Source organism: Lactuca sativa, chromosome 6 (assembly GCF_002870075.4).
Source record: "Lactuca sativa cultivar Salinas chromosome 6, Lsat_Salinas_v11, whole genome shotgun sequence".
In the NCBI taxonomy this organism is placed as follows: Eukaryota; Viridiplantae; Streptophyta; class Magnoliopsida; order Asterales; family Asteraceae; genus Lactuca; species Lactuca sativa.
Genome location: NC_056628.2, coordinates 76,510,133 through 76,531,951, shown reverse-complemented (window position 1 = coordinate 76,531,951; position 21,819 = coordinate 76,510,133). Strand labels below are relative to the sequence as shown.

Below are 21,819 nucleotides of genomic sequence, written 5' to 3'. Positions count from 1 at the left end.
ACCCGATGTCTTCAGTAGTACGGGCCCAATACTACCATCCACACCGCATCAGCATCCACCCCAAGTCCTCCTCCCAGAGTCCCAAGTCCCAAGCACTTTACTCTCTCTAATCATATGATACTCGCAAACAGATCTCTCACAATCTCCTCGCTGCTACCTAACCACTCTGAAATATTCATAGCAGCAAGACTCCTAGACTCAGGCATCACATATCAGGCCACTCTAGTCCTAATAAGAATACCTAGTCTAATCTAGAATGCATATCATAGCTCATCATATAACATATCACATCATATCTCATAACACTTATAATAATGGTATTTTGGGAAATCACCATTCGGGCGCTGGCTGTTCGTACACACGACTCTGCTCTGTTTGTCTCGCAAGTTCTTCTTTTGAAAACTTGTTTTATTATCAAAATTTTCTCAAATCCTCGGTTTGAGTTCAGATATGCCCGAAGGTGCACCCGAATCCCTCAAACCTAGGCTCTGATACCAACTTATAACACCGTAAAAATTAAAACAATTTTTCACATTTGAAAACACATTTTAAATAAAACCATTCATTCATAAAATGTCATAACATCATGTTTTTATTTCACAAATGTCTCCCAAGATCAAAATACATCCAATCCCATGTGTGTGTACGAATCAAGCCGGCGCCTTTTCACGGTCATCACTGGTACCTGAAACACATAACACTGAACACTGTAAGCATAATCTTAGTGAGTTCCCCAAAATACCACACTAACACATAATAGTCACTCGAGGTTGTAACTCTGTTGACCCTCTGGTCAATGTGTCTCAGTGGGGCCCTCCAGCTCCAACTCTCTGTGGGCCCTCTGGCCCTAACTCTAGGGACCCGAAAGTCCCAACTCTATAACTCTGAATCATGCATATCACATATCACAATAAATCACATCACATAATAACATGCAATCACACTGGCATATAACTCTATAATACTCTGTCTCTTAACTCTATTACCACACTAGGTAAAGTATAGTGAGAAGACTCACCTCGGGTATCTCGGTAAATCTCTGACTCGGTAAACGCTGGCTTAGCCTCCGCCTCCAAGTGTAGCCCTTTCCTCTGTAGATCTCAGATCCAAAATGGCACCTCAAGCTTTAGCCTCCAAGAACTCCCTTCCTTCTTCTTCACTAAGGCACTAAATCACCAAGAAGCTCAAATCAACACTCTCACACACTAAGGACGATGGGGCTCTCTTTTAAGGTTTCACTCACTGATATGGAGGCTAAGGAATGAGCCATAACACCCTTTAAATAGTGCACAAGGTGGATTAGGGTTTTTGCACCTGGGCCGGGTACGCCCGGCGTAACTCTAGGTACGCCCAGCGTACCTTGGCGACTCCGCGTCCAAATTAAGCGCATGAGTACGCGCAGCGTACCCCTATGGTACGCCCAACGTACTCACTTGCTACACTCCCACCACTCAAGGACTAAACACGCCCAATCAATAAAGAACAAGGATGAAAGGAGAATACCTGAATCTCGGGGTGTTACAAATTTATGTTCTAATCATAAATAATAAACTAAACTCCGAGAGTGTAGTTCCTACTTAATTGTGCTCAGCTTGGTTACTCTTCAATAAATATTTGCAAGCCATTTACAAATATTAGATTAACATTTAAGTACCAAGTACCTAAGTGTTATATGAAAATTATGAGTTCTATCTAGTAGATACAAGAAGTACTAGTCTCTTCCAGACTTTCTTTCCAAATAAGAGGAGTAATTCCTCTTCTAGTGTCCAGTTTCTTCACAATAGAAATAAGATCCTTCTAATTGGGCTTTAGTAGATTTCTTGGGCTTAAAGGTGTTCAATCCATAAAACATTGGCCTCTTAGATCACACTTGGTGGCTCTTTTAGCCTTGCATTATTCCAATGTTTAAACTAGCTTTAAATAAAATATTACTGCATTTATTGGAATATTGTTTGACCTGTTATATCATCATATATATATATATATATATATATATATATATATATATGTTTAAATTATCCAATACTTCCTAGAAGTCATGAATAATTATTTCTAGTTTGATGTTAGAAACATCTTAAGCATCACAGTGATGCCTTTACTAGGTATCATGTTCAGGTTTAATTGCCCAAAGCAAACAGTTTAGGACTAGGACCTTTAAGTGTATATAATTTCATATCTCTTACGAGATTGTTTCTTAAGATATGAACTCATTCATTGAAGTTGTATCTATTGAATGTTATTGTTTTATCAATTCACTAAAGAAAATGACAATACATGATAATGAGAATGGATTGCTTAACTACAAAATTTTTAACAAAATTCATTTAGTATTTTCAATATTTAATCTTTAATAATTAATACCCTTTTAGTTTCCAAAAATATTAATTATCAAAGTCTAGGATTCAAGTTGCAAAACAAATAAATGGTCAGGTATCCTTTATCCCATCCATTTGAATTCAACCCGGTAGATATCGATTATCAATTATATCTTACTATATAATTACTATATTTTTTGGGATCACTAATTAACAAATTTAATTAGACATGTTTGATCTCATCTATGCTTCAGAAGTCTTTTGCTTAGGTATCCTTTATCACAAAAGATTTTCGATCAAATCGTCCAATTTGAAAAACTAGTATAATCGACCTATAACTTGGTTATAGAAATCGCGAAGACACCCTGACCATCAAAAGATAACACTAAGTGGTTAGGTATCCTTTATCCCACTAGTGCATATAAGAGACATGCGAGTGTTCTTCAAAAAGGATTGCAAAGATGTGAGGTTTGTAAAAAGGGTATTTATATGTTTTATAATTCTAGTTTAAAAAACATATGATATCATGGTTAATACATGCATATAATAAACTATGGTATCAATTTTCAAAAGAAAATCACTTTTAAATGTTCTATATAAAAAGCTAGTTTTTATATAATTTGACGCAATTCAATTTTAATAACCGGTATTAAGTTTGAATGCATTTGAACCTTTTATATCTTTAATAGAACTTCATTTTATTACTTATATATTTGGAGATTGTATAAGTTACAAAAATCACCATTTTAAAACTTATAATTGAGTATTTCAAAATTTGCCGTTACTAACGATTTTATAAAACCGGGTTTTATTTTTATAAATAATAACTTGTTAATTCTTAAGTCTAATTTTGAAAACCCAAACTCCATGTGATGTTTATTTTGTCCAAAATTATTTTAGCATGTGAAAAACTAATTTTATCAACCACATAAAATAATGCATAAAATAAACAACACAAAACATGCATAAAAAGATATGTGCATAAAGATAGCTAACTAATGACATTTTTGTGAGCCAATACAAAAGATGCCAAATCCATTCCTAAAGGGACATTTAGTGGGACCAAAAAACTTCTTGTAATGTTGTTGTAGAAGCTCCCACTTAAGTAAACACTCATTGCTTGCAAAAGATTGGAAAAACTTCTTTAAGGAAAAATTATGCTGCATTCATGACGCTTTTCAGAAAGTGTCATCTTTCTATTCAGCACATGTTCAGCACATGTGTAGCATTCATGACACGTTTCAGAAAGTGTCATGTTCTGCCCAGCACATGTTGAACTCGAAAATTTTCCTTTTATCTTCAAAAAATTGTTCAAACTTCATTTCTTGTTACATCTTTGTACAAATAAATTATTTCTAAAAACTAATCTATTACTTTACAAAAATAACCAAGAAAAGCTAATCTGCTTAATTATTACATACCATATGAATAAATAAATTATTACAACCATTTTATAACAAAAATAACCAACACAACAACATAACAACACATTGGTCATTGTCTAGTTTGTGCACATCATATACATCAATATACACATAAAACAAACTTTGTTTTTATAAGACAACTTTAAATGACAAAAGATGCATGAAACTTTTGTCACATAATATAACAAAAAAGTTGTCATAGAAAATATTTATGAACTTATTTTTTGTACAAAAACAAGTTATCCATATTCTCCAAAAACTAAGATTTCTAGAAATAAAAAAAAATCTAACCAAACTTCCAAGATGGCTCTGCTACCAATTGTTGGGTTTTAGATCAAAAATAGTTTCATAAACTTGAAAAATATGGCAACGGAAAACTTTAATTTTTGAAATAACATAAACATTTTATACCTACCGAGGATCTTCTTGCAAGTTATAGAAAGATTAAAACACCAACCAAAGAAGAGGTGAAGAAATAAAAACCTTTGTAGTCCTTTGAGTCCTCTCGGGAGGCTTGGAAGTTGATGAAGAATGTGGAACCTTTGAGAAACCAACAATGACTCAACTTGATGTAGATGTTAGTCCAAAACTCTTAAACCCGTAAGCTTTAAGTTCATAAGGAATATGAACTTAAAGAGTGCTTGAAGATGCAAGTGTTCTTCAAGTTTTCTAACCAATACTAGAGAGAATGGGAGAGGGAAGAGAGGATTCAGATTTTGCATCAAGGAATGAATGAGCAAATAATCCAAGTGCAAGTTCTCTTATTTATATGCATAAAGTGAAGTTATTAACCATTAATCCTTAGCACTTTAATCAAACTTATCCCCATTGTCACAAGCATGTCTCCCATGCCTTTAAAGCATGATTAGACAAGTCATATACTTCTTCTTTAATGCATATCTCGAAAATTGCATAAAGAAGAAGAAAGAAAGTCAAACTTTTATAAATTCTTTTATAAAATATAAACCTTGTCTTTTAGGAAAAAGACAAAAGGATTCAACTCGTCCAAAGTTTGTACATGACTTATAAATCATACCATATGATATATATTAAGTTACTTGCTAATGAAATTTAATATTTTCATGAAATAAATAATTTCAAATTTAATTATAAGAGTTTTATTGAATATTTATTAAAATCAATTTCTAATAAATAATCAATTGTATCAAGTTGTTGTTAGTGTGACCTATTAGTATCATATGTTATTTAGTAATATCACTTTAATATGAATCTTGAGCATACTAGGCCTTTCATATAACTTGGTTAATAAGGTTAAATAAATATCAAACGTAAAGTGTAATCATAAATAAACTAAATTTCAATATTAAAATAATATCCTTACTTCTACTTATAAAGTTATATCTTTAACATTTAACATATTATACTTCATTTATTAGATTTAATATGTTGTTGTGTGTAAACCATTATCAGTTTAAAGCTTCAACTTTTGAACAGTTTGGACAGAATATTTAAATTGTTAATTTAAATATAACATTACAGTGTCAACTTAAATATAAATTTTAATTCTGCTTAAAAATCCAATGAATATTTTGTGAATAGTTAAAAGTGATAAATTGTAGTGCTAAATACAAAAACTAAATTATAATCTCAATTTAACTAAAATATTTCCTAAATATATTTTTATAATCGTTAAAAGTTTTCAAATAAGTATCTTAAAATAACTTACAATAACAATAGTTAAAAATAACTATATATAAATTATTATATTGTTACCTTTAAATTCAAAAAATAATGTTTGATGTTTTAAATAATTAGAATGATAGAAATTAAAACGTTAAGAAAATAAATTTTTAAAAATTAATAACAATAACAGCAACTATAAGTAACATTAAATCATATATTATATTTAATTTTATTCATGAGCAACTCGCGGGTAGAAGTCATTAAAACGATTGAGATTATGCAGTTATAATAGATGTATATATTATCATATAATTCAAAATAATCAATATATAATACCAATTTAGTAGACGAATTATTATATCAAATTTAACAACAACGTTATTGTTATATTTAAAAAATCATATATTTGTAAAGATTTCAACTATATATGTGTTTCAGCATTCGCCTAGTGTTTTTATAAATTTAGCATGGAAACGTAATGTTGTGGAGGAGGATTCATAAAGAATTATTAGAGACCATGTCCATAATAACGGTAAAATATGTTACATGTTATAATACAACTTGAAGTAAACAATTATTTGTGTTTTTAGTAATTGTTCAAATACTAGAAGATATATTTGTAATGATAGTTGTGGGAATTACTTTCTAATCGAAAATATTGTTACCGACAGACTAATGTGGTTAATAAATAATAAAAAGTTAGTTGGTGTAATGTTCTATCGATCGTAACATCATTGTCCTTTCCAACATAAAAAAATCTAAAGAAAATCCAGATACATTCTTAAGTATAATAATGTTGAGTGTGGGCTTAGCCTACATTAAGTGCCTTAAATGACAAACAATCACCAAATATCATTTAAAAATGAACCTTACATATATGGTAGAGTTTTTTTAACCACCCCTTTTTCCATATTTATTTGCAAGACTCAAAGATGGTATATAAAGAGGCATGTAACATATGCAATACCATATCATTAATGCTTGTAATCGTTAATCTAGGCATGGTTTTATTACTTGGGTCTAAAGGATCATTGCCATCCTTAGCCATGATGGTGATGGTGTTTTTTGGGTCAACAAAAGGAGTCATGAGAAAAGATAAAGAGATGTGTGAAAACCAACTTATACAGTTAGAAAGTTGTCTACCTTATATGGGTGGTAAAGCAAAGGTTCCAAGTAAGGATTGTTGTAGCGATCTCAAGATAGTCTTGACTAAAAACAAGGCATGTTTATGCAACATGATCAAGGAATATAACCCTAGCCTTGGGTTCAAGTTCAATGACACACTTGCGTTAAGCCTACCAGATACTTGCAACATATCTGACAATGTCTTCGAGTGTCCTAGTAAGTAGTAGTAATTATCAGGAGATTGGTTTACGCTTATGTTTTAAAGGGGCATATGAACCTACCATATATAATGTCCTCATTAGCTTAGTGCTCACCTCAAAATGCTAAACCCTAAATGGTTTGAGGATCATACAATGATTACTCTATCTTTTTTGTTACGTATTCAGGTCTTTTGCATTTGCAACTAGGCTCACCAGATGCTAAAGTATATGAAGATCATGCTAAAAGCACGAAGAGCAAAAACAAAACCATAGGTTTATACCAGGTGGAAAAAGCTTTAAACTTACAAAATATTTAAATACCATGACTAACCTACTATCGAAGTTTGGATATGCATACATATAAGCTAAAAAAAGAACTAATGTAAGACAATGCACTATATTTTTTAGACAAAAGTTATACCATGTTTTGGGATCATAGGTACAAGATTGTTGTTAGTAATGTTCAAAACTAGATATCTATAGTACTAATATCTTAAATTTGGATATCCCAAAATTTTTAATTATATATATATATATATATATATATATATATATATATATATATATATATATGATCGTGTGAGGACTCTTTTTTCGGTAAGGAGTCATGAAGACACCTTAAAAAAATTTAAAAAAATTAAGAAAAAATACAAATCATAAAATCGAGCATAGTACTATGTTGGAGAGAAAAAAAAATGAAAAAAAATGGATCATTAAAACTGAATCATGGATCATTTTTATGATCCATGATTCACTTTTTATGATTCATGATTCAATTTTAAATATCCAAAAAAAATCCTATTTTTTTTCTCTCCAATATAGTACTATGCTCGATTTTATGATTTGTATTTTCTTATACTTTTTTTCAATTTTTTTAGGTGTCATCATGAGTGTGTGTGTGTGTATATATATATATATATATATATATATATATATATATATATATATATATATATATATGTTTAGATTCATTTGAGACCATGTTAATTTTGTAAGACCGTGAGACGCAATCTAAAAATAATTTTAAAATACAAAACAAAAGGAAAAATCTGAAAATTATTATTTTCGTCATTTTATTTACCTAAAAATAAATAAATAATAAATAATAATTATTGTTTTTTTTTTAAAAATACGTGAAATATTCTAATAGAATATTACACTGTAAAATTTTCTAATATTTTCTAGAATATATATAATATTCTACTTGATTAAATGTAAAAAAACAATAATTCTTTTTTTTATTTTTTTTTGGAAAATATAAATGACGAAAATAATATTTTAAAAAAAATCGAGAATTTTCAATTATTTTGCATTTTAAAAATGTATTTTTTTTTATAAAATGAGTGGTTAGGATTGCGTTTCACGGTCTCATAAAATTAGGCCGTTTTATATATATATATATATATATATATATATATATATATATATATATATATATATATATATATATATATATATATATATATATATATATATATATATATATATATATATATATATATATATATATATATATATATATATATATATATATATATACTCTGAATCCATAGCAAAATTTGGAGAATCCAGAATTTTGGATGGATAAAAATATGGAATATCCAAATTTCAACGAAAACAAGATTAATAATTTGTTTTTTTACCTAACCCAATTGTATTTTAGTTTATCTATTTCACTTAAAATCATGGATTTTAAGCCGACTGATATCAATGAACTTATATTTTTGTATGGAAAGGACCATTAAAAGTTTACATTCACTAGGTGTCTATAATTTTTATATGAATATACTAATAAATACAAGATACAATACAATTACAAAAAAGTAAATGTAGTTATTTCGAATTTTCGGATGATATGAATATCCAAAAGTGTAAAAAATCATAATCCGCATTCATATCTAAAATTTTAGACATCCAAATGACCTGGATAATTTCGGGTTTGGATTGGATTCTCATACTCACATATTATTTTAGAGTAAATTATATGAATGGTCCTTATGGTTTAGGATAATTTGTACATTTGGTTCTTAACTTATTTTTTAACTCGTAATGTCATTACTGTTTGTTTGTGTTACGCGTTTGGTCTCTGTCTTACCTAAAAAGATTATTTTGCCCTTGATTTTTTAATTTATTTAAATAAACATACTCTCAACCCCACTCACTCACCTTACCTTACATAACCCGTTATTTTTTTCTTATTTAAATAATAATATTTTTAGGTAAGATAAAGACCAAGCGCGTAACAAAAATAAATAGTAGGGACCAAACGCTTAACAAAAACAAATAGTAGGGACCTCCCAAATTTAAAAAAATAATTTAGGAACCAAAATACAAATTACCCCCAAATTATAGAGACCATTCGTGTAATTTACTCATTATTTTTAAAGATGTAGATTTCATTTACCAGTACACGCCCTTGACAAGTCACTTACTAATCAAAAAACATAAACTATAATCTAATTAGGTGGTGTTTGTTTTTGAAGTGGTAAAATATGTATAATCCTTTTCTACATTTGAAAAAAAATATGGACCAAAAGTCTATTTTTTTAGTCTGCAAATTGTATAAATAATACTTAATCATATTGATCATAGATGATACTAAAAAAACAAATAAGACATACATAAACCCACTAACCACAATGAATTCTAGATGACAGTAAAAGACGATGGAGGTGGCGGCTGCGGTAGCAGTAACGGTGGTGGTGGTGGTAATGACTACGAAGGCGGTGGTGGCGGAGGCGGAGGAAGTGGTGGTGGTTGTGCTAATGGTGGCATAGGTGGTGATGTTCATGATAGTTGTGGTGGTGGCGGCGGTGATGATGGCGGCGGGGGTGGTGGTGATGGTGGCAACGGAGGTGGTGGTGGTGGTGGTGGAGGCAGAGGAGAAGACGGCAGAGTTGGTGGTGATGGAAATAAGAATGTAAGATTAGGTTTGGATGTCTTCCCAAATCATAAGTTATTTTTTAATATTTTTCAATCATAAACTATTTTTATAGTATTCATAGAGAAAAAAAAAGGTTAAAAGAACTTTTTTATATCTTTTGGTTTTTAAAAAAAAAAATTATTTTCCTTATTTTTTTTCATAATAATAAAACAATCTTTATGTTACCTTTATTGATGAAAATTTAATTGGCTCTTTACATAATTGGCTTTTGAAAATTTTGTTCTATGTAATATAGTATATGTTTAGTGATTAATATGAAACGTTAAGAATTAATGATTATGATCAATTTTAATTATTTGATGTTGTTTTGAAGGGGACGATTATGCAACAAACATTGATATAGGATCAATTGACTGGGGAAGGAGAAATACAGGGTTTGGACTTGATATTGTGGGCCTCTTGTTCCTTATTGTGATGCTTCCCTTCCTTTGTTAATTGTTAAATGAGATATCCTAAACTATCAACGATGATTAATAATAAATTAGGGTGTACATCATGCTTTGCGGCTGGCAGAACTGATCATTTTTGTTCAATAATGTTTCTTACTTATTTTATGATGTTAGATATGTTTAGAAGGAAGGCAGTGGGGTGAAATTGATCGATATATTTAGAAGGGAAGCAATCTAATAAACAATATGTACTTCATTATAAAAGATAACATGATTTCAACAAACAGAGTATATGTACAACATAATTACAAATATACATACTACCAAACGGTTATCATGCTTAGATATGCATACATATCTTTCTATTACAAAAGAGTAAATTACATGAATAATCCATATGGTTTAGGGTAATTTACGCGTTTGATTCCTAACTTATTTTTTTAACTCGAAAGGTCCCTACTGTTTATTTTTGTTACGCGTTTGGTCTCTGTCTAACCTAAAAATACTATTTTGTCAATGATTTGTTAATTTATTTAACTAAACATACCTCTAACCCCACTCCCTCACCTTATCTTACCTACCCCATCATTTTTCTCTATCTAAATAATAGTCTTTTTAGGTAAGACATGGACCAAGCGTGTAAAAAAAAAACAAACAGTAGGAACCAAGCGCGTAACAAAAACAAACAGTAGGGATCTTTCGAGTTAAAAAAATAAGTTAGGAACAAACGTGCAAATTACTCCAAACCATAGGGATCATTCATGTAATTTACTCGTTACAAAATGATACTAATCAACAAATATATCCATTTATAGCATTGTACTTTCATTCGTTATGTAAGTATGCAACTATATTTCACTTTATGACCAAAATACGCAATGTTAACCTAATGGAGGGGCACGGTAATATGCATATTTATGCAACAATGTTACACTTTTTGTGCATTTTATGCAAAAATGTTTCATGTTTTTACAAACTTATGTAACAATGTTTCAAAATTTTACCAATCTTTGCAACTCACGCAAATTATGCAACCATGTTTCAACCGGATAAACAATCAACCAGTAAAATATTGAATCTTTTGGTCTGAACAACTCATATAAAATAACAGATTGTTGCATAGATTGAAAAAACAGTAAAACTTTATTGTATATATGATCGTTAACCCTACAATTAAAACCATAAACTACCAATTATGCCTAAAATTCACACCACAATTGTACACGGGTATATATTGGTCTCTTAAGTGATCCAGTTGGTACTCTTAGGGTATTCTCAACACCCGCAAGCATTAATCCTTTCACCTTCTCTCTTCCATAAAAACAACATGAAAAAGGGAGGAAAAGCCAATTTTTATAGAGCTATTTTCAACGAATGAAGGAGGGTTTGGTTCATAATTTTTTGTTGAAGTGATTAGGATTTTGGATTTTTGGTTGACAAGAATTGAATTTCATTCCTTTGTATATTTATGTTTTGTTGTAAATCTGCCTAAAGATTTGAAATGTAAATTATGATGATTCAATTTTCCTTACCTGATTTATTGTTCACCAAAACTTATTTAATTACTTGTAAAGATATTAAAATTACATTTTTATTAATTTCTTGTTCATGGATGTTTTTTAAAATAATTTTTAGGCAAAAAAATAAGTTATATAAATTAGCAAACATTAATTTATCCACACAATAGGCAAATTAGGAAACAAATACTAAACCATAAATTATAATATTAATAATAAAAAGAAAAACAAACATACTAGAATGTTAAAAGAATAGATTTTTGAACCGGTGTTCTAGTCATTAAGACAAATGAGGAAGGATTGGAATCTAATTCCATCAGTTAATGGAATGAAACTTGAATTCCATTATTCGTATGATTTTGTGAATCCTGATGGATTCAGTTCCCCAATCATCTGCAACCAGACGCAGGTATGGAATTCAGTTCCACTACGACCAATTCCTAAGGAATCTGAATGTAGGCAAGGGAAAAAATTTATGTGGAAAACTATAATATAAAGTTCATATATACCTTCATTTGTCTTGCAATAAATGGTAATCCTAATTTAAAAAGCAATAGGTTTGCACATTTTCCTGATGATAGAACAATAATAAAAGAAAATTGCATCATAGATTCATGAAATGGGAAAAATTAAGGTCTCCAATAGCAAATTTCATCAATGGAAATAGTAATATACAAAATATTAATAGATAATTTGTATAAATCATGATGAAATAGCAACATATATAAAAACTTTTTCAAGCTACATGGCAAATATGTAACTTAAATATCACCATTATGTGCAATAATAATCGCATCAAATTCTCCACGATGTGTTTTATTCTCACTTAAGTGACACATTCCATTATATGGTTCAAGAGAGCTTATCAAGCAAGGTTGCACCACATTCTCTGTTAATTCTTTTTTTTTTTTTTGCATTAAGTTTAAATAAATGAGGGAAAATTGGTAAAAATTTAGGACTTAGCAAGGAAATCCTTTGTCCCTAGCATTCTCTATTAATTCGTTTTTTGTTGCATTAAGTAAAAAAGAATAAACACCATGGTGACAAAAGAATAATGGGGATATAATTGTAAACTATGTACCTGAGAAAGTAGTGAATCTGCAAGGATATCATTGACAACTATATATTTAGGAGGGGAAGAAGGAAATGGAAAGAGCTTGATTCTTTAACAAGTTTTTTTTAGAACGACAAATCTACTCCTAAACTACTCCTAATTCCACCTATGTCTCCAATGAGACTTGAACCCTCGACCACTGGGAGGGAGGGAAACACCCGGTACCGCTGCGCTAGAAGCCCTTTGGTTCTTGAACCAGTTATACAACTTATAGCTATCTAGAAATCATATTATACTCAAGTTGTTCAATGATCGGTCTGACGATATCCAAAAGTAAATCGACTATCAGCAGAAATCCCTGAGTCGTATTTTCCGTTCTTCTAGAAGCAAATAGAGTCCAAGTTGTAAGACCGATGCCATAGTTTCTATACAAAGAAAGATACTCACTCTCAACCTGAATAAGTGAATCAATTTATATCGGGGATCAAAGTGATTTTAGTTCATAATCGATCAATTAGGGTTTTGATGTATGCCTTACACTCTACTCCCGAGTTTCATTTAAGGAGAGAAAGGAAAGGAAGCAGAAAGATTTGGAAAGATAATTTCTCCAGAGTTTCATTTAAGGAGAGAAAGGAAGAGAAAGAAAAAGAAGATTCATGTTAACTTTCCCTATAAACTATCCGCCTAAATCGGAAGGAACTGGAGAAAAAGGAAAGGAAGATCAATTCCTGTGATTTATTTTCTCTCGTCTTCTTTTCTTTTCTTTCCTTTATTGCACTCAGGAGCGGAGTGTTATGTCTTGAAACCATATTATACCTAGGATGTTCAACGATCGTTCCGATGACATCCACTCGATTCTCAATCCCCCAACCCTTTGTAATCTATTATGCCGACCATTCACTCCCTAATAAAACGACCAACCCTTATTGATGAAATGATTCATAGCCCTAATTGTTTTCTCAATCAGCGTTTGAAACCCATATCTGACGGTTCTTCAGATTCATTTGAGAGAAAACAAGAGATAAATAAAACGAGAAATTTTAGTGTTGTTCTACAAAAGGAGATCGATAGATGGAAGGGTTTGTAGGTGTTCTTGGAGAAATCTATTAGAACATAGAGGGGTTGAAGTGGTAGACCATAGGATGGACTAGATTTGAGCTTTGAAGCTCTTAGGTTCTAAGGAAACATCTTAACTCGTTAAGTTGTTAAGAGCCCAATGCCCATGGCATGGCCTTAGAGTGCTACGACATAGCTTCTAGGAAATCCTTGTCTGTTTTCTCGTTTATGGGCCACAACGTGGTCATAGATGGCCACGATGTGTCAGTGGACTAAAGTCAACTTTGACTATTGACCTTGACCGTTGACTTTCGACTTGAGTTGACTTTTGGTCAAACTCTAAGTTTTAAAAGGATGGTTAAGGGGTTTACCTTGTGTGGGCGTATAGGTGATGTATATCATATGTATTTTCAGCAGTGAGAACAATAGCAGTTGGTTATCATCTGAGAGGTAAGTCTTCTCACTGTATTGTAGGACACTAGGTGTCGTTATGTGCTTGTTGTCTTTGTGAGTCTTGGTGATATGCTTGTATGTTATATGTATGTAGGGTGAAATAGACCCATTCAATTGAAAAACACCGATTGAGTTGAAATAGACTCGGGGATGAAATAGACTCATTATAGCTTCAAGCTTATATATGTGTATGGTAATCAGTATTTTGGGGAACTGACTTAGCTTTGTGGTTACGTTTTCATGTTTGTGTTTCTGGTACTTCCGGTTCCAAAGGGAAGAACTCGACGTGATTACATCACATCCACCCTCATTCAATGACTTATTTTGTACTCTAATAACTATTTGATACATGTTTATACTTTGATGGGCTTTTGGAATAAATGAATGCTTGTTTTGGCTGACTTAAATAAACTTTTTTACTTAGTATTTTTAGGACGTTGCAAGTTGGTATCAGAGCCTTGGTTTGAGGGATTCGGGCACATTATCCGTGTGTCTAGACTCAAACTAAGAAAATAATAAATCTTTTAATAGAAAATGATTTTCTAAAATGGTTTTTATAAAATAAAAGGGGTGTGATGCATGCAATCAGCCGAGCTTACGTAAGTATTTCCTAAAACACCCATACATGTGTTATGCTTATTGTTTTGGTATGAGTATATAAGAATTGCATGCTAGATTAGGGCTTAGGATTGCATGATAGAATGTTGGGAGAGATTGCCTATGGCATGTAATTGTATTCGTGAGGTAGTTAGAATGTACTAGAGGGATTCTATTTTATAGCTAATCGCAGAGAGTGGTGTGAAGGGAACGCTAGGAAAGCCTTGGAGATGTTTTAGCGAATAGGGCGCTCTACCATGCAAGTGAAGTATCTTGATAGTAGGGAAGTGACTTAGAGAATTTGGGGCGATCCTTGAAGAAAGTACAGAATGTAGTATAGGGCCCGTCCTACTGAAAGTATAGGATCTGCACTCGAATCAAGGGAAGTCACGAGGATACTAAGGAGCTTGTAGAGTGTGGAGTTCTCTGAGTGTTCTTTGATGGTTTGCATTGTTTATTTTCAGTATGGTGGTCACTCAGGGAGGTGCTTTGTCACACCCCAAAACCAAGAACGGCGGAAACGTTCTGGGGCGGAGGACGTCATGTAAGGTAATCACAACACAGTAAATGTAAATAGGCAAACAACATCATCCATTGCATTAAATATATAAATTTAATACATGTGTGTTCTGTAAAATTTTAGACACCAAAAATATAACGTAAATCAAAATAACAAAATGATGAGTCTTGAGTACGCTCCATCATCTCAAAAGCTGGCATCGGTACCTGTCTACTGATGACCTGAGAATACAAGTTATTTTGAAAGAGTTTATCAGCATTAAGCTGGTGAGTTCATAAGTATTTTAGTGTCAATGTTCATTGTCAAAAACGTTTGAACTTGTCCCAATGTATAAGTTTGTAAAAATGTTTAAAAGTATTTGCAAAAGTTTGAATCTCTCAGAAAATCCTATATTTTCTATAATAGTAACCTTCTACCAAGGCTTAACTGTTTTGTAAACTCGTCTGTTGTAAAAGTGTGTGATTACCCAAGTATAACTATCATTTGATAAAATATAGTTTGTACATTAATGCTTAAGTGAGATTATCACCAAAATATGTAATGGGTAAATCATTGTAGTACTGTAGTTTTGTATAATAAGAACTACTGTTGTACTGATTACTACTACCTTAAACCGGATTTATATTAAGGTATAATGTGATAATTGCACCATACTATCGACTGATAACAACGACATAAAGAACGGTCGTAATAACGGAATGACGTTTGGCACCCGCAGACCTGCAGGTCCGGCTGTAGCTAGCAGCAAGGTGTAGGATAGTCAATCCAGTATAGATCTATACGCAAACTCAACGCTCTCCCTCCAAGAGAATTATGGCTACAACTCGGGCCATGACATTTAAGGCATGCTCCGATACAGTGGATCACATTTGTTATCGTATTCTTGCATGTGTGATGAAATGTTTCTTGTTCTAGTATAGTTGTATATGTTCTCGTAGTATAGTTGTATATATTCTCTTCCTAGTATAGACTCATGAATGAACTGACTCATTGATCTAGCAGTTGTAATAGTATGATTCTGTGTTACCCCGATGGTAACTTGTTAACAGTGCGTTTAGTACATATGATTATGGAAGTACTTTCATGTCTATATATGTATATTTGATATATAATTAATATGGAAACGACCTTCGGATGGTCACCCAAAATCCTATCAGACCACATCCAAATCGAGGAAAAGGAAACAAGGTGGATAGCCTTCCTAAGTCCTTTAAACATTATTTATACGTCTATACATATATGGGCATGCAATTTGTAATATAAAAGCATAAATAAGTATTTATAAGGCATTTGAAACATAAGTATTATTTTTAAAGAAAGATTGACTTGATGTCAATCTATAAAACCATTTGAAGGTGTAGATTTGATTAAAACAGTTTAAGTATAAGGAACATTTGCTTAAATCACAGTTGTAGTGTAAATTCGAAAAGTAAATGGGTTTGGAAAACATTTAGAAGTAAAACAGTTTGATAGATAGTTTGAATAGTGATAAAACCACTGATTTCCCTAGTTATTAATCACATGTGATTAGTACAATCACATGTGATTGAAACAATAACTATAAGTATTTAACTTGTATTCCCCCCTTTTGAAAGCATATAAAAGCATTTAGAATATTTAACAGGTTGATTAAGGGGTATGAAACTCACTTGATTGATTGAAGAAAGCGAGATGGAAAACCGGGCAGAGTTTCGTCTCGGAAAACGGATTTTTCTCGGGATTCTCGGGAATCTCGGGAGTAAAATCGACCCTCGGGACTTGAGCAAAAAGACCAGAGCTTCGGGTTATAACGGGCACGGAAAACGAGACAAAGTTGTGAGAGAGAGGAGAGAAATGAGCAACATTTTCGGAAAGCCTCGCATCCTATTTATAGGAAGGCTGAACCGCCTCCGAACGCGGGGCGTACGCTCGTACGCAGCGCATACGCGTACGTCATGCATGACCGAAGCCTCGACTGCCTCGGTTCGGATGGGACGGGTTGCTGGGTACGCGGGTCGGATGGGACGGCGGGTCGGACGGGACAGCGGGTCGGACGGGTCGGAGCTTCGGACGGGTCGGACGGGTTAGAACTCTTCGGATAGTGCGACGTGGACGATCCGAGACCCTCGATCTCAGTACGCGGGGCGTACTTCGGTCCAATCCGATGACTCCCCTTCGGATATTACCGGGAATTTATAATTAAATTTATATTTATTATAAATAAACTTCAAAAATTCATATCTCCCTCATACGAACTCCGTTTTTGACGTTCTTTATATCCTCGCGAAGGTGAGACCATGATCTACGACTTTCGTTTAGATTCCGTTGGCTAATTCCGAAATTATTTTTATTATTTATTTATTAAAATGACGTGATTAAGGAATTTCTTCAAAATTTCATAACTTCCTCATCCGGAGTCAGATTTGGACGTTCTTTTTATGTACGCAAACCTTGATATGATTCCTATTACTTTATTTAATCCGAATAAGATTTTAGGAAGGTTACATTTTGACCTAAATTTGATCGGTTTTACATTACATTGACCCGAAATATCGGGTTGTCACATCATCCCCCCGTTAGAAGGAATTTCGTCCCGAAATTAGAATTTTAAGCAAGTTAGAAATTACGAATAACTAAGCAAAAAGGTGAGGGTATTTCAGTTTCATCTGATCCTCACGTTCCCAAGTGAATTCCGGTCCTCGCTTGGCATTCCAGCGAACCTTCACGATAGGGATACGGCTTTGCTTTGTCTGCTTGACCTCACGGTCCATGATCTCTATAGGTTCTTCCACGAAGTTGAGGCTCTCGTTGATTTCGATCTCGTCGAGTGGGATTACAAGAGTCTCGTCGGATAGACACTTTTTCAAGTTAGATACGTGGAATGTAGAATGTACGTTACGAAGTGCGTCTGGTAGTTCGAGTTTGTAAGCTACGGGGCCGACTCTTGCAAGAATCTCGAAAGGCCCTATGTACCTCGGATTAAGCTTCCCACGCTTGCCGAAGCGTATCAAGCCCTTCCAGGGTGAGACTTTGAGGAGGACTCGGTCTCCCACCTGAAATTCCAAAGGTTTCCTTCGCTTATCAGCGTAGCTCTTCTGTCGGTCTCTAGAGGCTTTCAATCGTTCACGGATCTGAACGATTTTCTCTGTTGTTTCCCGAATGATCTCCGGACCGGTGAGAGTACTGTCGGAAGTTTGCCCCCTGGTTAATTGGGTATCACCCACCTCAGCCCAGCACAGAGGGGATCTGCACTTACGGCCGTAGAGAGCTTCAAATGGAGCAGCCTTGATGCTCGTGTGATAACTATTATTATAGGAAAACTCGACAAGGGGTAAATGAGTATCCCATGCCTTCCCAAAGTCAATCACGCAGGCTCGCAACATATCTTCTAGAGTTTGGATGGTCCTCTCACTCTGTCCGTCGGTCTGAGGATGGTAGGCTGTGCTCATGTCCAGCCTCGTTCCTAGGGAATGTTGTAGTGATTGCCAAAATCTTGAGGTGAACCTACTATCTCTATCGGAGATAATGGACATAGGTACACCATGTAGCCGTACGATTTCCCTAATGTATGTTCTCGTAAGCTTCTCCATCTTGTCGGTTTCTTTGATAGGCAGGAAGTGTGCAGACTTGGTCAATCTATCAACGATGACCCATATGGTGTCAAGTCCACCCGTTGTCTTGGGCAACTTGGTTATGAAATCCATAGTGATCCGCTCCCACTTCCATTCCGGGATCTCTGGTTGCTGCAATAAACCAGAGGGCTTCTGGTACTCGACCTTAACCTTTGCGCAAGTAAGGCATTTACTTACGAAGGTAGCAATCTCTGCTTTCATATTAGGCCACCAGTATAGCTTCTTAAGATCCAGATACATCTTATCTGAACCTGGGTGGACGGAATACCGAGTGTTGTGCGCCTCGGTCATGACCAAGTCTCGGAAGCCACCATGTTTCGGTGTCCAGATCCGGTTCATGAAAAATAAAGCTCCGTCACCCTTGGCTTCTAAATTCTTGTCCATTCCTCTAAGGGATTCTCTTGACACATTTTCAGATTTCATGGCCTCAAGTTGAGCCGCCTGAATTTGCTTAGTCAGGTGTGAATGGATGGTTATCGATAATGACTTGACTTTGCGACCAGAATATTCCTTCCGACTTAGGGCGTCTGCTACTACGTTGGCTTTACCCGGATGATAACGAATATCGCATTCGTAATCACTGAGTAGCTCGACCCATCGTCGTTGTCTCATGTTGAGCTCCTTCTGATCGAAAATGTGTTGTAAACTCTTGTGGTCGGTAAAGATAGTGCTCTTCGTTCCATACAAGTAATGTCTCCAGATCTTCAGAGCAAACACTACAGCTCCTAGCTCAAGATCGTGGGTCGTGTAGTTAACCTCGTGTGTCTTCAATTGTCTTGAGGCGTAGGCGATGACCTTTCCTCGCTGCATCAGAACACATCCGAGTCCTTGGTTTGATGCATCGCAATAAACTACGAAGTCTTCTATTCCTTCGGGAAGGGATAGTATTGGTGCGGTGCACAAGGCTCGTTTGAGCGTTTGGAACGCTCTTTCTTGTTTCTCTTCCCAGTCAAAGGCCACACCTTTCTGGGTTAGGGTTGTAAGAGGCTTCGCTATTCGTGAGAAGTTCTGAATGAACCTGCGGTAGTAGCCAGCGAGACCTAGAAATTGACGAATTTCTGTAGGAGTCTTCGGTGCTGACCAGTTCTCAATGGCCTTAATTTTGGATGGGTCCACGTGGATTCCCTCTTCGCTTACCACGTGTCCTAAGAATTCGACTCTTCGGATCCAAAATTCACATTTCGAGAACTTCGCATAAAGTTTCTCTTTTCGTAATGTCCCTAGAACTTGTCGCAGATGATCGCCATGTTCTTTCTTACTTCGGGAGTAGATTAGGATGTCGTCAATGAAAACGATGACGAACTGATCCAAGTAGGGTCGGCATACTCTATTCATCAAATCCATGAATACTGCGGGCGCATTGGTCAATCCGAATGGCATCACCACGAACTCGTAATGTCCGTAACGAGTTCGGAAGGCGGTCTTCGACACATCCTCCTCTAGCACTCGTAACTGGTGATACCCGGATCTCAGATCAATCTTAGAAAAATAGTTCGCCCCTTGCAGTTGGTCGAATAGATCATCTATGCGTGGTAGAGGATAACGATTCTTGACCGTCAGTTTGTTGAGTTCTCTGTAGTCAATACACATACGGAAGGATCCGTCCTTCTTCTTAACAAACAAGACCGGTGCTCCCCAAGGTGAGAAACTTGGCCTTATAAATCCCTTGCTGAGCAGTTCGTTAAGTTGACCAGAGAGTTCTTGCATCTCGGCTGGTGCTAAACGGTAGGGCGACTTGGCTACTGGGGTAGCTCCTGAGACTAAGTCGATTCTGAACTCGACTTGTCGTTGTGGAGGTAATCCGGGTAGTTCTTCTGGGAAAACGTCGGGGAAGTCGCTCACTACTGGGAGGTTCTTTAGTTCTTTCGTTTCTAGGTTCGTGTCGACGACGTGAGCAAGGAATGCGTGGTATTCCTTACGCAGGTATTTCTGTGCTTGAATACTTGATATGATGCGAAGACTTGCACCGGGTTTGTCGCCATAGACTATAAGAGTTTCGTTAGACGGAAGGTTTAGACGGACTGCTTTCTCGAAGCACATGATGTCGGCACGATGAAGGCTTAACCAGTCCATGCCAATGATGACGTCGAAACTTTTTATTGAGACTGGCATGAGGTCGATTGGAAATGAATGGTTGTCTAGGGTTAGGGTACAACCTAAGTATATGCTACTCGTATTTTCAGTTTTTCCATTAGCCATTTCTACTGTAAATAGTTCTTTGAGTGCGTGCGGTGGTTGATTAAGCATGCGAGCGAATTTATGGTTTACGAAGCTTCACTCCGCTCCACTATCGAATAGAATGCATGCATAGGAGTTATCGAGGAGGAACGTACCGGTTATTACTGTCGGGTCAGCAACTGCTTCCCCGTGGCCAATAGCTAGTACCCTCCCTGCTCCTCCAGCATTCCTCGCTTTGGGGCAGTCCCTCTTAAAGTGGCCTGCTTCGCCACATCCATAGCAGGTCGGGCTCGCGCCAGAGCCAGGGACTTGGTTGATAGGTTGTGTCGGGAACTTACAGAATCGGACGGTGTGTCCTTTCTTGTTGCAGTTAGAGCACTGCAATTCACGGCAGGGGCCGTTGTGGTGGTAGCTGCATTTGTTGCACTTGGGCGAACTTCCAGCATACCGACTAACCGGGGCAGTAGTAGTAGTAGGGGTTACTGCGGCATGAATTGCCACCAGTTGCTGCTTTTTGGCAGCCTGCTGCTTCTTCCTTTCATCCCAGAATTTCCGCTTAGTATCGGCGGGTTTGGAGGGTTCCGGGATGGCTAGGGTGGTTGTGGTTGCAGGGGTTTTGACTCCATGGTCAATGAGTCGTTGTGCCAATCGTTTGGCACTGTCGAAGGTAGCGGGGTTTGACGCTAGCACATTCCCCTGATACGGAGGCACTAGTCCCCATATGTACCTCTCGATCTTCTTCCCCTCGGTGGGAACCATATTGGGGCAGAGGGCCACCAGCTCGCTGAATCG

The 21,819-nt window shown here is 35.0% G+C and overlaps 2 protein-coding genes across 2 annotated transcripts; both read left to right on the top strand.

Moving 5' to 3' along the window:
• Positions 1–6,315: 6,315 nt before the first annotated feature.
• Positions 6,316–7,025, top strand: LOC111890121 (non-specific lipid transfer protein GPI-anchored 14). The gene is made up of 2 exons (XM_023886272.1): positions 6,316–6,724; positions 6,895–7,025. The coding sequence occupies exons 1-2, from the start codon at positions 6,316–6,318 to the stop codon at positions 7,023–7,025; spliced, it is 540 nt and encodes a 179-aa protein (XP_023742040.1).
• Positions 7,026–9,358: 2,333 nt separating this feature from the next.
• On the top strand, positions 9,359–10,087 carry LOC111890122 (glycine-rich protein DOT1-like). Its single transcript, XM_023886273.1, has 2 exons — positions 9,359–9,551; positions 9,966–10,087. Exons 1-2 carry the CDS (start codon positions 9,359–9,361, stop codon positions 10,085–10,087), a joined length of 315 nt encoding a protein of 104 aa, XP_023742041.1.
• Positions 10,088–21,819: the final 11,732 nt, after the last annotated feature.

What these genes read in the sequence shown, in the direction of transcription:
- LOC111890121 (XM_023886272.1), top strand. Translation starts at nt 6,316, where the DNA reads ATGGTATATAAAGAGGCATGTAACATATGCAATACCATATCATTAATG. An exon ending in CAATGTCTTCGAGTGTCCTA is followed by an intron (nt 6,725 to 6,894) that starts GTAAGTAGTAGT and finishes TTACGTATTCAG; the next exon opens with GTCTTTTGCATTTGCAACTA.
- LOC111890122 (XM_023886273.1), top strand. Translation starts at nt 9,359, where the DNA reads ATGACAGTAAAAGACGATGGAGGTGGCGGCTGCGGTAGCAGTAACGGT. An exon ending in CGGCGGGGGTGGTGGTGATG is followed by an intron (nt 9,552 to 9,965) that starts GTGGCAACGGAG and finishes GTTGTTTTGAAG; the next exon opens with GGGACGATTATGCAACAAAC.